The sequence below is a fragment of the Astyanax mexicanus genome, chromosome 21 (genome assembly GCF_023375975.1).
Source record: "Astyanax mexicanus isolate ESR-SI-001 chromosome 21, AstMex3_surface, whole genome shotgun sequence".
NCBI lineage: Eukaryota > Metazoa > Chordata > Actinopteri > Characiformes > Acestrorhamphidae > Astyanax > Astyanax mexicanus.
In genome coordinates, this window is record NC_064428.1 from 37348185 (window position 1) to 37367252 (window position 19068).

At 35.5% G+C, this 19068-nt stretch overlaps 2 protein-coding genes across 2 annotated transcripts; both read left to right on the forward strand.

Annotated features, from left to right (window-relative positions):
* Positions 1–11188: 11188 nt before the first annotated feature.
* Positions 11189–16238, forward strand: LOC125785604 (GTPase IMAP family member 9-like). Its single transcript, XM_049469501.1, has 2 exons — positions 11189–11204; positions 15096–16238. Exons 1-2 carry the CDS (start codon positions 11189–11191, stop codon positions 15713–15715), a joined length of 636 nt encoding a protein of 211 aa, XP_049325458.1. The 3' UTR covers positions 15716–16238.
* Positions 16239–17684: 1446 nt separating this feature from the next.
* Positions 17685–18804, forward strand: LOC125785605 (GTPase IMAP family member 9-like). The gene is made up of 2 exons (XM_049469502.1): positions 17685–17688; positions 18020–18804. Exons 1-2 carry the CDS (start codon positions 17685–17687, stop codon positions 18802–18804), a joined length of 789 nt encoding a protein of 262 aa, XP_049325459.1.
* Positions 18805–19068: the final 264 nt, after the last annotated feature.

Here is a 19068-nt window from a genome sequence, read left to right on the forward strand (position 1 = left end):
TAAATGAGGGAAACCCCTTCATGTACTGGTTGATTGATTGATTGATTGATTGATTCATTGAGTGCTTATGTTACTAATATAGTCAGAATTTATTACATTTAATTTATTTGACTAACAGTCAATATGAAAAACAACATTTAGTTACAGAGCTGAAAATCATCTCTGATTTCACAATTAAATTAGATTTCTGATTTGATTTAGATTCAATATTGATGCTCTGAAACACATTAAGAGACAAGAAATGGATTTCTTTACTGTCCCATAATGTATAACAATGTATAACAATAATAGAGTAACAGTTGTTGGACCAGTTTTTAAGCTGGTAAAAGAGGAGGAGCATTGTTTGCAAACAGGTTTATTATGGATACATCTTTTAATCCCTTGGAGACTCAGACCTTCATCTGTATTGCTTTTGTTCTAAAGCATGATCACATGATCTCCTGTTGACATTAACTAACTGAAATCATGCTTTATTTCTTTATTTTGTTCTACTTTCTATATACACAGTTACATAATAATTTACATTTAGCAGTGCAAACAGTATGTAAACAGTAGATAGTGAATAAACTACTACTCTCCAGTTAATGTCAACAGGAGATCATGTGATCATGCTTTAGAACAAAATCAATAAAGATGAAGGTCTGAGTCTCTAAGGGATTAAAAGATGTATCCACAATTAACCTGTTTGCAAACGATGCTCCTCTTTTACCAGCTTAAAAACTGGTCCAACAACTGTTACTCTACCATTTTTATACTTTATGCATGGCTCAATACATCAAAACAAAAATACTAAACGTTGTACACATCACATATATGTTATTACTAAAAACAAAACAAAAAAACAACAACATAGCAACCAAGAAGATCACACAAATTAATATCCCACAATATCCTCAATTTGTATCGATTGCATAAAAAATTAAATTCTCAGTGTAGTCCATGTACACTCTCATATCAAAAAACCCATAAACAATAAACGTGTCAGAAAAGTCATGGTTAATCACTGCCTCACTGTGAACTAGTGAATTATGCTACTGAACTCTAAGTTAATTCCTTATTTTTCTTATCCAATGCACTCTGTACTGTAAAACACTGTATGTTATGCTATGAGATGCTTATTGATACTGTTCAGTGTGTCACAATTTCTGAGGGCATTTCATCCCAAAGCCGAGACGAGACAAACTCTAACTGGCATCGAGATCGAGACATGACTGAAACCGCTTGTTTACTGTAGATTATTATCTGATGCACTCATATTTCAGGATATGATCTCCACTAGCAGTATAGGGCGTTTCCAGTAAAAGGCTGGTACAGTCCTGAGGCATGCATGAGAAGAGCCTGCACACGGATGTGCCTCGAGAAGTTTGCATAAGAGTCCTTTCATTGTTTGTTTTGCATTTGGCTTCAGAAGGTACAACTAGATTTGTTTATGTAAAAAAGATCCTGGATGAAAAACTGAAACCTCATGTCTAAACAAGTAGGGACATATTAAAAAAAAACATTTAATTTATTAAAGCTAAACATAGCAGAAAAAGTAAGAAAATGTGTTTTTGGTAGATTGTTTCCTTGTTGGTTCTTGGTAATAAATGTTATGCCACTGGAAAGTCTGTTATTCTCCCTTTTATAGAAATATTAGCTTATTTTATGTTAGTTGCCAATTTTAAAAATTCCTGCATGAAAAGAAGAATTCTGTTGTGCAAAGCTGCAGGAGCGGAACAGCAAGTTCGGTCTGTGATTCTAGTATGGTATATTGTCATACATATTTATATAAGTTTTAGAAAAATGTTTAAAGAACTAAGGTTTCAAGAAGAATATTTTTATATAGTTGTAGAAGTTAGTTATGACCCATCTATCCGTTATGGTTGGGCTCACTCTAGTAAGAACTCTGAACCAGATACTAAACAGACCCAAGTGCAGAACAAAAGACCTTAAAGCAGGTAAACTTGAAAATAAAACACAGAACCCAGATTGGGATGTGGCTGAGAAAAGCAACTCAAGAGGAGTTGATTCTCAAAATAGGTGGACAGACAAAACATCACAATGAGCGCGGGGAAAGCATGTGGGAAAATAAACATAAGAACACCAGGGGAGGACTGGCTGCCCTTTATCTCCTGGGGTAAACGTAAATGGAACCTTTCCAAAACAAACTACTAAATTAATGGGTGCTCTTAGAAACTTAGGTAGTGATCCCCTTCCTAACATGGGTGAGGGGAAGCTACTAAGAGTAGTGAAAGAGAGAGGGAATGCCACTCAAACTCTCAGAAAGAGAAAAGGAAGAGAGGAAGCTCGAGAATTAACAAGTGCAGGGGTGTCCAAACTACGGCCCGCAGGCCATTTGCGGCCCGTTTCCTTTTTTGGAGCGGCCCGCGAGGTATTTTAGAAATAGAATGAAAGTTGGCCCGCTGTTAAGCAGGTTTTTATAATGTGAGATTCAAAGTTTGAACGCTAGGTGTCAGAAACGGGCCAAAGAGTCTAAAAGCGGAGAGAGTGCGCATTTCTAGCGCAGAAAAACGGGCAAAAGAGTCTAAAAGCGGAGAGAGTGCACATTTCTAGCGCAGAAAAACAGGGCAAAAGAGTCTAAAAGCGGAGAGAGTGCGCATTTCTAGCGCAGAAAAACGGGCCAAAGAGTCTAAAAGTGGAGAGAGTGCGCATTTCTAGCACAGAAAAACAAGCCAAAGAGTCTAAAAGCGGAGAGAGTGCGCATTTCTAGCGCAGAAAAACGGGCCAAAGAGTCTAAAAGCGGAGAGAGTGCGCATTTCTGTGGCCCGTGACTTCAAATATATTTCTCCTTCTGGCCCCCAACAAAAAAAGTGGAACATGGAAGAGAGGAAGAGAGGAAGCTACTAAGAGTAGTGAAAGAGAGAGGGAATGCCACTCAAACTCTTAGAAAGAGAAAAGGAAGAGAGGAAGCTCGAGAATTAACTAGTGCAGGGGTGTCCAAACTACGGCCCGCGGGCCATTTGCGGCCTACAACTTTACTACTGTACACAACACACGCCTTATGTTCACCATGACCAGAAGAAGCTCCGCCCACTTCTCTACTACAATACAGAGTTACTATATTCATTAATACCACTTTACTACAACTTTACTACTGTACACAACACAAGCCTTATGTTCACCATGACCAGAAGAAGCTCCGCCCGCTTCTCTACTACAATACAGAGTAACTATATTCACTAATACCACTTTACTACAACTTTACTACTGTACACAACACAAGCCTTATGTTCACCATGACCAGAAGAAGCTCCGCCCACTTCTCTACTACAATACAGAGTTACTATATTCACTAATACCACTTTACTACAACTTTACTACTGTACACAACACAAGCCTTATGTTCACCGTGACCAGAAGCTCCGCCCACTTCTCTACTACAGTACAGAGTTACTATATTCACTAATACCACTTTACTACAACTTTACTACTGTACACAACACAAGCCTTATGTTCACCATGACCAGAAGAAGCTCCTCCCACTTCTATACTACAGTACAGAGTTACTATATTCACTAATACCACTTTACTACAACTTTACTACTGTACACAACACAAGCCTTATGTTCACCATGACCAGAAGAAGCCCCGCCCACTTCTATACTACAGTACAGAGTTACTATATTCACTAATACCACTTTACTACAACTTTACTACTGTACACAACACAAGCCTTATGTTCACCATGACCAGAAGAAGCTCCGCCCACTTCTCTACTACAATACAGAGTTACTATATTCACTAATACCACTTTACTACAACTTTACTACTGTACACAACACAAGCCTTATGTTCACCATGACCAGAAGAAGCTCCGCCCACTTCTCTACTACAATACAGAGTTACTATATTCACTAATACCACTTTACTACAATTTTACTACTGTACACAACACAAGCCTTATGTTCACCATGACCAGAAGAAGCCCCGCCCACTTCTATACTACAGTACAGAGTCACTATATTCACTAATACCACTTTACTACAGCTTTACTACTGTACACAACACAAGCCTTATGTTCACCATGACCAGAAGAAGCTCCGCCCACTTCTCTACTACAATACAGAGTTACTATTTTCACTAATACCACTTTACTACAGCTTTACTACTGTACACAACACAAGCCTTATGTTCACCATGACCAGAAGAAGCTCCTCCCACTTCTCTACTACAATACAGAGTTACTATATTCACTACTCCCACTTTACTACAACTTTGCTACTGTACACAACACAAGCCTTATGTTCACCATGACCAGAAGCTCCGCCCACTTCTCTACTACAAGCCTTATGTTCACCATGACCAGAAGAAGCTCCGCCCACTTCTCTACAACAATACAGTTACTATATTCACTAATACCACTTTACTACAACTTTACTACTGTACACAACACAAGCCTTATGTTCACCATGACCAGAAGAAGCTCCTCCCACTTCTCTACTACAATACAGAGTTACTATATTCACTAATACCACTTTACTACAACTTTACTACTGTACACAACACAAGCCTTATGTTCACCATGACCAGAAGAAGCCCCGCCCACTTCTATACTACAGTACAGAGTTACTATATTCACTAATACCACTTTACTACAACTTTACTACTGTACACAACACAAGCCTTATGTTCACCATGACCAGAAGAAGCTCCTCCCACTTCTCTATTTCAATACAGAGTTACTATATTCACTAATACCACTTTACTACAGCTTTACTACTGTACACAACACAAGCCTTATGTTCACCATGACCAGAAGAAGCTCCTCCCACTTCTCTATTTCAATACAGAGTTACTATATTCACTAATACCACTTTACTACAACTTTACTACTGTACACAACACAAGCCTTATGTTCACCATGACCAGAAGAAGCTCCTCCCACTTCTCTATTACAATACAGAGTTACTATATTCACTAATACCACTTTACTACAGCTTTACTACTGTACACAACACAAGCCTTATGTTCACCATGACCAGAAGAAGCTCCGCCCACTTCTCTACTACAATACAGAGTTACTATATTCACTAATACCACTTTACTACAACTTTACTACTGTACACAACACAAGCCTTATGTTCACCATGACCAGAAGAAGCTCCGCCTACTTCTCTACTACAATACAGAGTTACTATATTCACTAATACCACTTTACTACAACTTTACTACTGTACACAACACAAGCCTTATGTTCACCATGACCAGAAGAAGCTCTGCCCACTTCTCTACTACAATACAGAGTTACTATATTCACTAATACCACTTTACTACAACTTTACTACTGTACACAACACAAGCCTTATGTTCACCATGACCAGAAGAAGCTCCTCCCACTTCTCTATTACAATACAGAGTTACTATATTCACTAATACCACTTTACTACAGCTTTACTACTGTACACAACACAAGCCTTATGTTCACCATGACCAGAAGAAGCTCCGCCCACTTCTCTACTACAATACAGAGTTACTATTTTCACTAATACCACTTTACTACAACTTTACTACTGTACACAACACAAGCCTTTTGTTCACCATGACCAGAAGAAGCTCCTCCCACTTCTCTACTACAATACAGAGTTACTATATTCACTACTCCCACTTTACTACAACTTTACTACTGTACACAACACAAGCCTTATGTTCACCATGACCAGAAGAAGCTCCGCCCACTTCTCTACTACAGTACAGAGTTACTATATTCACTAATACCACTTTACTACAACTTTACTACTGTACACAATACAAGCCTTATGTTCACCATGACCAGAAGAAGCTCCGCCCACTTCTATACTACAATACAGAGTAACTATATTCACTAATACCACTTTACTACAACTTTACTACTGTACACAACACAAGCCTTATGTTCACCATGACCAGAAGCTCCGCCCACTTCTCTACTACAATACAGAGTTACTATATTCACTAATACCACTTTACTACAACTTTACTACTGTACACAACACAAGCCTTATGTTCACCATGACCAGAAGAAGCTCCGCCCACTTCTCTACTACAATACAGAGTTACTATATTCACTAATACCACTTTACTACAGCTTTACTACTGTACACAACACAAGCCTTATGTTCACCATGACCAGAAGAAGCTCCTCCCACTTCTCTACTACAATACAGAGTTACTATTTTCACTAATACCACTTTACTACAACTTTACTACTGTACACAACACAAGCCTTATGTTCACCATGACCAGAAGAAGCTCCGCCCACTTCTCTACTACAATACAGAGTTACTATATTCACTAATACCACTTTACTACAGCTTTACTACTGTACACAACACAAGCCTTATGTTCACCATGACCAGAAGAAGCTCCGCCCACTTCTCTACTACAATACAGAGTTACTATTTTCACTAATACCACTTTACTACAGCTTTACTACTGTACACAACACAAGCCTTATGTTCACCATGACCAGAAGAAGCTCCTCCCACTTCTCTACTACAATACAGAGTTACTATTTTCACTAATACCACTTTACTACAGCTTTACTACTGTACACAACACAAGCCTTATGTTCACCATGACCAGAAGAAGCTCCTCCCACTTCTCTACTACAATACAGAGTTACTATATTCACTAATACCACTTTACTACAGCTTTACTACTGTACACAACACAAGCCTTATGTTCACCATGACCAGAAGAAGCTCCGCCCACTTCTCTACAACAATACAGTTACTATATTCACTAATACCACTTTACTACAACTTTACTACTGTACACAACACAAGCCTTATGTTCACCATGACCAGAAGAAGCTCCTCCCACTTCTCTATTTCAATACAGAGTTACTATATTCACTAATACCACTTTACTACAACTTTACTACTGTACACAACACAAGCCTTATGTTCACCATGACCAGAAGAAGCTCCGCCCACTTCTCTACTACAATACAGAGTTACTATTTTCACTAATACCACTTTACTACAGCTTTACTACTGTACACAACACAAGCCTTATGTTCACCATGACCAGAAGAAGCTCCGCCCACTTCTCTACTACAATACAGAGTTACTATATTCACTAATACTACTTTACTACTGTACACAACACAAGCCTTATGTTCACCATGACCAGAAGAAGCTCCTCCCACTTCTCTACTACAATACAGAGTTACTATATTCACTACTCCCACTTTACTACAACTTTACTACTGTACACAACACAAGCCTTATGTTCACCATGACCAGAAGCTCCGCCCACTTCTCTACTACAAGCCTTATGTTCACCATGACCAGAAGAAGCTCCGCCCACTTCTCTACAACAATACAGTTACTATATTCACTAATACCACTTTACTACAACTTTACTACTGTACACAACACAAGCCTTATGTTCACCATGACCAGAAGAAGCTCCTCCCACTTCTCTATTACAATACAGAGTTACTATATTTACTAATACCACTTTACTACAACTTTATTACTGTACACAACACAAGCCTTATGTTCACCATGACCAGAAGAAGCTCCGCCCACTTCTCTACTACAATACAGAGCTACTATTTTCACTAATACCACTTTACTACAGCTTTACTACTGTACACAACACAAGCCTTATGTTCACCATGACCAGAAGAAGCTACGCCCACTTCTCTACAACAATACAGTTACTTTATTCACTAATACCACTTTACTACAACTTTACTACTGTACACAACACAAGCCTTATGTTCACCATGACCAGAAGAAGCTCCTCCCACTTCTCTATTACAATACAGAGTTACTATATTCACTAATACCACTTTACTACAGCTTTACTACTGTACACAACACAAGCCTTATGTTCACCATGACCAGAAGAAGCTCCGCCCACTTCTCTACTACAATACAGAGTTACTATTTTCACTAATACCACTTTACTACAGCTTTACTACTGTACACAACACAAGCCTTATGTTCACCATGACCAGAAGAAGCTCCTCCCACTTCTCTACTACAATACAGAGTTACTATATTCACTACTCCCACTTTACTACAACTTTACTACTGTACACAACACAAGCCTTATGTTCACCATGACCAGAAGCTCCGCCCACTTCTCTACTACAATACAGAGTTACTATTTTCACTAATACCATTTTACTACAGCTTTACTACTGTACACAACACAAGCCTTATGTTCAACATGACCAGAAGAAGCTCCGCCCACTTCTCTACTACAATACAGAGTTACTATATTCACTAATACCACTTTACTACAACTTTACTACTGTACACAACACAAGCCTTATGTTCACCATGACCAGAAGAAGCTCCGCCCACTTCTCTACTACAATACAGAGTTACTATATTCACTAATACTACTTACAACTTTACTACTGTACACAACACAAGCCTTATGTTCACCATGACCAGAAGAAGCTCCGCCCACTTCTCTTCTCTACAATACAGAGTTACTATATTCACTAATACCATTTTACTACAACTTTACTACTGTACACAACACAAGCCTTATGTTCACCATGACCAGAAGCTCCGCACACTTCTCTAAATCTGACACAGGATACAGAGGTGGGGCCAAACTGTTCTTAAATAAACAGAATGATAAATGATCATATGATAAAAGTTACATTGCTTGTTGTGAGAGATCTTTAACTTCTCTGAAATCTGCAACAGAACATCAGAGCGCAGGACTCTGCCATCTCTGCACTTCACAGTGAGTATTCAAACATCATTTTTTGTAAAGTCTCTATCTTTATATATATGCCATTCAGTTTGGTCAGTAATGTAATATAATTAAAAATGGTTAATCATGTATATCCAGTATAAATGCAATACATTATTGCCTACACTATAGTCTATAACTATAAATAATCAATACAGTATTATACACCACTTTCAGAGGGCTTATGTCTCATACTTTCTGGTATTGTATTATTTGTATTGATTTTATTTAGTTTTAAAAAACACAATTATGCTTAATTTGTGTTTATTTCCAGCTTCTCTATACCAATTAGAATTTAACAGGATGTTAAGACTAATATTAGTGTTATATATTGATAAACTAGAGGCAACCATTACCCAAAATTTAGAAACGTGTCTGAGGCTGTGTACTCACCTGTGAGTGTTTGTGTGTTTCATGGAAATGTAAAGGTTGGTGTGAGTGAAAATGATTAAATAAATAAAAAATAATAATAATAATAAAAGTAAATAATCCCTGTTCTGGTTGGCTCTATATTTTAAAACCATGTTGGGCTAAAAACGTGATATCACAAAAAGATTTTTTCAGATTTGTTTCTTCAGATAAAACAATGCATCGTTATTTTGCAACAAGGTGCTGAGTAAACAGCTCATACAGTATGTACTGGAATGCATAAACACACTGAATTACATTTTAATATATATTATAGTAATCTTCATTATCCTATTATATATTATAATAATGTAATTTTCATTAATTTAATATATATTATAATAATGTAATTTTCATTAATTTAATATATATTATAGTGATGTAATTTTCATTATTTTAATATATATTATAATAATGTAATTTTCATTAATTTAATATATATTATAGTGATGTAATTTTCATTATTTTAATATATATTATAGTGATGTAATTTTAATTTTTTTAACATGTATTATAGTAATCTATGTTTTGTCATGATCTTGCTATATATTATATGAGGGTTATTTGTGACAATATTATATAAATACATGAATAAAGAAATAATTAATTCAAACGTTAAATAAATATCTAAAATTAGATTTAATTAATTACATTATTAATTTAAATGTAAAAACTTAGCATAAATAATTTAATGTAATTATTCTTTCGTTAGTTGATTGTGATATTTATATTTAATTAAAGTTTTAACTTAAATAATTTAAATAATTATTTAATTATTTTATGCACACCGTTGCACTATGGAATATTTCAATCTGTCAATCAACCATCAAACTCAGTGGGCGGGACTAACTCAGAGTCATTCTGTTGTGGTGTGGTACTAAAAGGAATCTATATGATATCACAGATATATTTCACGTAGTCCTGATAGTAGACCCCGTGTATGTGTCACTTAATAACAGGACATCATGATGTGTCATTTCAAAATAAAAGCCCTTTAGATTATAACAATAATATTATTTTACTTTAATAAATGTATTAAAATGAATCTGTTTTCACAGATCAATTGCACTTAGTCCAGATAGTAGAGTGTTACTCACTTAATATCAGGACACTGTAAATTCAAAATAAATGTTTAAACTGTTATTAAAAGGAGTTCACCTGTTATCACAGATAAGTTCTACTTAGTCCTGAGAGTACAGCACCTTTTGTGTCACACACTTAATAACAGGACATTTGGATGTGTATATTTAAAATAAAGGCCCTTTAATTTAATTTGATTATTATTATGATTAATAAAAAAAGAGATAAAATGATAAAAGCTGAACAATTTAAATTGGCTTTATTTTGAAAATAGACATAATGATGACCTGCTATTAAGTGAGTGACGATAGATAGATAGATAGATAGATAGATAGATAGATAGATAGATAGATAGATAGATAGATAGATAGATAGATAGATAGATAGATAGATAGATAGATAGATAGATAGATACTTTATTGATCCCAAAGGAAATGTAGGCATCCAGCAGCAACAACACAATATAATAAGAAACATATTTAACATAAATTAAAACACAGAAGAATAGAAAATATATAAGGCTATAAAAATCTTACTCATGATGTCCTGTTATTAAGTGAGTGACACATACACGGGGTCTACTATCAGGACTATGTGAAATATATCTGTGATATCATATAGATTCCTTTTAGTACCACACCACAACAGAATAACTTGATATTGAGAAAGGGGGCTTTTATTTTGAACTTTTCATTATCTTGACACGTTATAGTACTCTAGTTTCCTTATCTTAACACGTTATAGTACTCTAAAATCTAATGTTCTAAAAAGTTGTATTTTAAAATCATTTTAATGAAAGTTTTTCTTTTCAGAAACTACATTTATATAAAGAAATTTCCAATACATTTGGAGGTGGGTTGTGTTTTTATTATAATAATGTGTTAATTTTACAACAAATAAATGTGGGGTGTTAAAATGCAATGCTGTCTTATTGCTGCTGGTTTTAGCTAGTTTTTGTTTGGTTCACAGGTTTAACTGGAATCTGGTAAAAGAACAAATGGCCTCCTGTGAAGGTATGTGTGATTTCCAGTTTATATATATATATATGTGTGTGTGTGTGTGTGTGTGTGTGTGTGTGTGTGTATATATATACACATATATATATATATATACATATATATATATATATATATATATATATATATATATATATATATATATATATATATATATATATATATATATATACACTTACAATGGTTCTGATAAGAAGAGACTAAAATTACACAAATAATTCATGTTCATACTAACTGTGTGCATGAATTGGTGTATCTTTGTATAAAATTATTTGTGTGTTTAGAAGACAATGTTAATTACAAAATGGGAAACTACACTCTAAAAAACAGAGGTACGATATGAGTACTTTTTTGTACTCGAAGGTACATTCTTTATAATTGTACCCTCAAAGGTACAATACTGGTCTTTACAGGGTCAGATTTGTTCCCTCTGAAGTACAAAGTCATTTCTAACAGCAATAAGTACAGATTTGTACCATTTAACCAGCCAAAAGGTACATTCAGTATTCTGCATCACTGTACTAATGAACAATATATATTTTAATTGCACATTTTTTATTTGAAAGCCAGACAATGTTGTATCATCAAGTTTTTGAGCCATTTTTAGTTGATGACAATGTTTATAATCTTTATAATCTTTACTGGCACAAAAACCATGGGTACAAAAAAGGACTTTCACTGAAAGGTACTTTTTTGAACCTTAATATAAGGTACAGCCCCAGCGACAAGCTTTGTACTCTTTTAAGTACAAATCTGTACTTATATTTCTTAGAGTGTATGATTTATGAAATATGATTTGTGTTTTAAAATTAGACCTAATTGACTGATTTGATAGTAACTGATATAATAACTAAGCGATCAAAAGATGACCTGATTTCCAAAACTTAAAGATGAGACACTGATAAGGAGAGTATCTTAGTTCTGTGGGGGATTTTTACTTATTCTTCCTATTAAAAAGTTCACTGACTGCTTTTATACAGGCATTATTTTATACTATACCAGCACTGCCTTCTCAGACTTCATGTGAGGGATGTGATGGTGATATACCAAACTATGAAAATCCTAATCCTACTCATTGTAACACTGGGAGTTTCTGTATCGCTTTAAACATGCTTAAACTTTTATAGAAAATTAGGAGACTGAATATGATGCTTAAGAGTTTAGAACATTTTTGATTGGCTGCAGATATCTGTCAATCATTGTTATGCTTGAACTGCCCTGATTGGTGCTGGGTGGGGAGCGGGGGCAGGGAAGTGTGGTGTAAGACTAAAGACAGAGAAGCTGCTTCTTGTTGGAATATAACACAAAACTCATTGGTTATTGAGTGGAGATAATGTTCTGACCCATCAGACAATGAGAGACAGTAACAGTGTTGCCAAATTAGCAACTTTGTCGCTATATTTAGCGACTTTTAAGACCCTCCAGCGACTTTTTTTTGTAAAAAAGCGACTAGCGACAAATCTAGCGAGTTTTTGTGGTGTTATTGGAGACTTTTGGCGACTCGAGATGAACACGCGCTCTTCAGTTACTGTCCTCCGCGCTGCAGCGGGTGCTGCCGTGAGCCCCGCCCACTACTCTCACAGTGCAGACCCACACTCTCTCACACTCAGAGCACACACACACCGCTTCACCAACACACTGTAAAAGAATTGCGCGTGCCCACAGCCGCCGCTGACTGACCCCGCTCTGTATTTACAGATCAGAGTATAAATATTAATGTGTCTTCAGTGTGACACGAACAGAAATCCCTTACATAACTCACACAGTCTCAGTCACTCACCTCATTCACCACACAGCCTGTCCCTCACCTCCTCCACAGTGTCTGCCTCTTTATAAAAAAGCTAAATATCTTTTGAACCATTGAACAATTTGTCTATGATAGGTTTAAAAATAAAAAATAAAACATAAGAAAACGTAAAAAAATTAATAAAAATAAAATAAAACAAACAAACTAAAAAAAACGTAGAATAACAGTTCTGGCTGCTCTTATAATAACATTTAACAACATGGCAAAAAACTAATTTATGTAATTCACGTAAAAATGAAGTTACTGTAAAAAAGTGACAGCCTATTTAAAAAGCAACAGAAGTTGTTCATTTGTAACATTTCTAACATATTTATGGTGTTTTTTTTTTACTCACTTTTTTCTCTCCCACAACCCTAATCCTTTAAAGCTTTAAAAACATGTTTTATGCCAATTAAGTGATGACTTCATTTACCGACTTCTAGCGACTTTTAGGACAGCCAATAGCTACTTTCCTTACTGGGGAGTTGGCAACACTGGACAGTGAATCTTCCCCTCAGAATGAAGACTTTAATCAGGTTGTAGAGTCTAGTCTGAGTCCGGTTGTTGATTCTTCTGATCTATATTATCTGCATTTCAATAAAGTATTTAAAGAGGTACTAAATCTTAAGCCATTTTTTACATTACTTGATCCTATGACATAGTGTGGGGTTTATATGGTATTTTATCTTCATTACCTTGTGTAAATTGTATCAGAAAATATATTATTTGTGAAAACAACATTTAGATTATTTTGCATAGTTTTGGCACAAATACACAAAGACTGCATGCTTTCTATGAATGCTGGAAAAAGAGATGTGTGCTGGAAAAAATGGTGCATATTCCGGTGGACATCATGGATTCTAAAGTGTCTTTGCATATTAATATAATGTTTCATTCTGGGCTCGACTTGGGCATTTGGTAAAGATTTCAAAGAGCAATATTTCTTCAGTGGCTGAAGCCCAGGTCTCTGTACAGCCTCACCCATGTGCTGAACTTTAAATCCCTGCTCATGAAACACACACATGAACACACAGCAACACAAACCCAGTCTTTACATCAACAATAAACAGAATAGTAAATAAAATAACATTGCTGTTCCCGTAAATGAGCTGCTGGAGCTCCTTCACAGCGTCAACCAGCAGCTCAGTTTCCTCTGCTGAGAAGAGTTTGTTGAACACGTCCAGGTAGCTGCACCGTTACAATAGCAATCCACCAAAGACAGAGCTCACCTGATCTACTCTTAAAGAGAACGATGAGCAAGAGACGCTCTGATTGGTTTATTTCATGTTACGCCCAAAATTAACCACACCCATGATTAATTAAGAGAATTAGTACATGCCTTTTGCGTGTTTTGAGCCACACAAGGTGTATTTTTTTGTTCATCACGATACCAAAGACACGCCCACATGCCCTAAATCCAGGTGCCCGATCCACAATTGACATCTAGCCTATAGATCACTAACATAGAGCCCCAAGCCTGTTTAATACTTTACTGACTGAGGAAAAACTGAAACTGAAAGCTAGAATGCCCAGAAAAGGTCAAAGAAAATAAAAGAAAGAAGGAAAATGGAGACTCATAACCAAAACAAGCTCAATAAATTAATTAGAACTTCTGTTAGTATCACTGCGTGAGTCATGGCATCAAACACATGTTTGAATGTAAAACCTAAGTGAGGTTAGGGTTTGCTGTCCTCACGTTCACCTGAATTCAGTGTTAAAAACTTTAAAGTTAAATATATTTGTCCCACAAACAGCTTTAAATTCAAGAAAAAAGTATTTTATTATTAGAAATATTAATATATACACATTTGAATGTGACATTATCAAATCGTTTTATAAAAATGAATAAATAAATACTGTTTGTTGGTTATTGTTGTATTATTCTATCACAACATATATGTAAAAGAAGCAATAACAAACTGTATCTTTTCTCACATATATACACAATAGAAGGTAACAAACAGGGCCCAGACTTTTAAATGTTAAAACAATACATTTACATTATTTAGATTTTTTTTTAAAGCTGCAGTGAAAGTCATTACTACAGCAAAAAACTCGGTGAGCAGTTTTGGATTTTGATTCAATAAATATCCTTTCTACAGATTCTGAGATGAGGATCGTGATGTTGGGAAAGACTGGATCAGGAAAGAGCGCAACAGCAAACACCATCTTTAATGAAAAGAAATTTGATGTGAACTCTACCTTTCAGCATATAACCAAGGAAAGTAGGAGAGGTTACAAGCTTGTTAATGGAAGAATGGTCTGGGTGATTGATACTCCGGGACTGTTCGATGGAAAAACCCCTAAATATGAACTGAAAGCTCAGATTGAAGAAGCCATTGATCTGGCTCATCCTGGAGTTCATGTGTTTCTGCTGGTGATGAGGCTGGATGTGAGATTCACAGAGGAGGAGAAGAACACTGTGAAGTGGATTGTGGAGAACTTTGGAGAGGAGATCCAAAAACACACCATTGTGTTGTTCACTCATGGAAACGTGTTAAAGGAGAAAACTATAGAAGAATACCTGGGTTCAAACACAGAGCTGAAAGGTGTAGTGGACAGTATGGCTGGTTATCATGTGTTTGAGAATGAAAATGAGGATGATGAAACTGAAGTCACAGAGCTGCTGAAGAAGATTGATGAGGTAATAGATAAAAATACAAATCTGACTTACACCAGGAAAATGTACAATAAGAGTCAAAGAGTGTGTATTATAGCTTAGTTTTGGGAGATTGATACACGCCCTCACTCCTCCCACTTCCTTCCCTTTATAAACCGTCACTTCCTCTCTACCTGCTCGTTGAACAACCTCGCACCCACCTCCTCCCCATCTTCCTCCTTCTTTAATTTTATTATTTTTTCTCATGTTTCTCTTCGTGTGAGGGGGGGCTTCGGCTTCACGCTTTACAGCGAAGCTGCCCCGAACTCCACCGCAAATACTCTGTGGGTCAATACTAGCAAAATGGGAAATGGTGGAATATTTGGAATTGTAGCAGCAGCAATAAGATTAGCAGAAAAAGAATAACATGGTCATGGAGGAGCTTGGGATAATGGGGCAGATAAAATAATAAAAAAGAAAAAGAGGAAATTAAATAAACTCTGAATTCAGAGTGATCAGAGTAAAGTGTATTACAGCACTTCAGGGATTTACATATAAAATACAGTTTTCTTGTACATTTACTGTACATTACATACATGGTGTACATAGATAATTAAATGGAATATGTGTAACATTTACTATAAAGGATGAAATTATACAGTGTAATGGTTTGTTTTTAAATTCTACATATTTAGTTTACTGCATGGTGTTAATCACTACACACAGGTAACAGGATACATTTATACTATAGTTTAATCATACAAAAACTAATTTGCATATGCTGATCAATATAATCAGACAATCAATATAATCAATAAAATCTGTCAGAACATTGTGGATCTTTTTTTTTATTGTTTTGTGTTTTGTACATTTACCTTTATTAAACATTCTTTAAACCACTGGTTTAAAGAATCAGGTGAGCTCTGGTGAGCTCTGACTTTGGTGGATTGCTATTGTAACGGTGCAGCTACCTGGACGTGTCCAATAAACTCTTCTCAGCAGAGGAAACTGAGCTGCTGGTTGACGCTGTGAAGGAGCTCCAGCAGCTCATTTACGGGAACAGCAATGTTATTTTATTTACTATTCTGTTTATTGTTGATGTTGTTGGTTTGTGTGTGTGTAAGGAGCGGGGTGAATGCTGTTTATCCCATCAAGAGGCACCTATTTGGAACCACATCACATTTAATCCACCGGTGGCACTCCTCTATTAGAATAGCATCCTAAACAGAACTTCATCATTCTTTCTCACCTGCAGGAGAAACTCCCTTTACTCTACTGATAGAGTGCAGAGACCTGAGACTGAAGAAATGTTGATCTATAAAACCATTACCAAATATCCATAAGATCGAGCCCAGAATAAAAGATATTTTTTATTTATATCAGAATGATGTTACTCTGGTCTGCATGACCCCAATCATGTTAATTATAACATTAAATAATAATTAATTCTAATATTGATAATGTTAAGTATTTATGTAAATATTTAATAATAATATTAATAGCATAATTTTGGTCACAAGGTTTTCTGCAAAAGCTTACAAACTACAATTACATCTTGGTATTGTTTTATTTTTAAGGCTATTCACATTGTAATTTCCACCTGAAATAATATTATTAATATAATTAACAACTAAATGCAATTACTTAAAAAAATATTGTGAATATTAATAATATATCTAAATATAAATATTAGCAATTCCATTGTATTTATGAAGGTGACCCATTCTTCATATAAATATAAGAATGTGATGAATTTGAAGTCATTGTTTGTTGGTTTTAGTTTTTTTAATGATGATATAATTTACAGTGGAGCTTGACCAGCAGCAAATTAAAGCTCCAGCCACTTCCAACAAAGGAAGCTGACGGTTCTGACAGAACAGCTCAGAATAATTATTCATACTCTCTGGCTCAATATCTCAAAATAATAACTATAAAACACCGTCCTAAACCATAAATACAGCTCATGCATTTGAACTTTTTTGTCTTCAGCTTTTAAGGAGGAACAGAACATTCCTATTAAAATCCAGGTTTAATTTTATGTGGACTGAGTGTAAGTTAATTTTTTTATTAAACATAAACTCGTAACTAAATTATGAGTAACTTAACAAATAAATCTGTGACTCAAACTTTAAAAAAGTAAAAATAATCAGCGTGTTTCTTATGATAAATGGAAGTTTTTAAATTCAGTGTTTTGTGTTTATGATCATTGCCTAACTTATTAATGACATTCTATTAAAAGATTGGTAAAGTGAGAGTAACAATCTGACATTATATCTGTAATAAAACATGGCATTTTAACTTTCAATACTTACAGTAAATACATTTGAGGAATTTAGGGGTTGTTAAGATTAGGATTTCTTGGATTTAACAGCTAAAGCTTAGTGAACAGTTTGGTGATTATCATTTGAATAAATTCTCCTTCTACAGATTCTGAGATGAGGATTGTTCTGCTGGGTAAAAGTGGATCAGGAAAGAGTTCAGCAGGAAACACCATCCTTAAAAAACAAGAGTTTATGGTGGCTGTATCCTCTGAGTCTGTAACTAAAGAAAGTGAAAGACGTTACGGGAAACTGGAGGGCAGAAAAGTCACTGTGATTGACACTCCAGGTCCTTTTGATACACATTCTTACAAAACAGTGAAAGAGCAGATAGAGAAGGCCATTGATCTGGCTCATCCTGGAGTTCATGTGTTTCTGCTGGTGCTGAAACTGGGTGTGAGATTCTCAGAGGAGGAGGAGAAAACTGTAAAGTGGTTTCTGGAGACCCTTGGAGAAGAGGCAAAAAAACACACCCTTATTTTGTTCACTCATGGAAACGAGTTAAAGGAGACAAATATAGAACAACACCTGCAAGGAGAGTCAGTTGTGAAGGAAATGATTGACAGTATGGCTGGTTATCATGTGTTTGAGAATAAAAATGTAAATGATGAGACCCAAGTCACAGAGCTGCTGAAGAAGATCGACAACCTGATGGATAAGAATGAAAAACAGATTTACACCAGAGAAATATACAGTAAGGTTCAGAGAAAGAAACGAGTAAAACATATTGTATCTGGAACTGTGGGAGCTGTTGGAACAGGGGCAGCAGCAGCAGCAGCAGCCAGTGGTAAATTTTCTGGGATAGCAGTAGGAGTAGCAGGAGCAGCAGGAGCAGTAGTAGGAGCAGGAGTAGGAGTAGCAGCATCAATGGGGTTAATGGCATGGATGAAATAAGACCGCTAATTAAAAATAAAATTATTAAGATGAAATAATCAGGATTTTCTAAAATAGATTTCTTGAACATTCAATAATACAGACTTTTTTTACATGTGACATTTATTTAGTAAAGATGAATTAAAAGTATGAAATTATACAATGCAACAGCTTATTATGGGTAATAATGTTGAAGCATGTGAACATTCTTGTTACATCTGTTAATTGATTTTGGAATTCTAAAAATGGGACTTAACTGTTGTTTTTTGTTTGTTTTATTTTTAA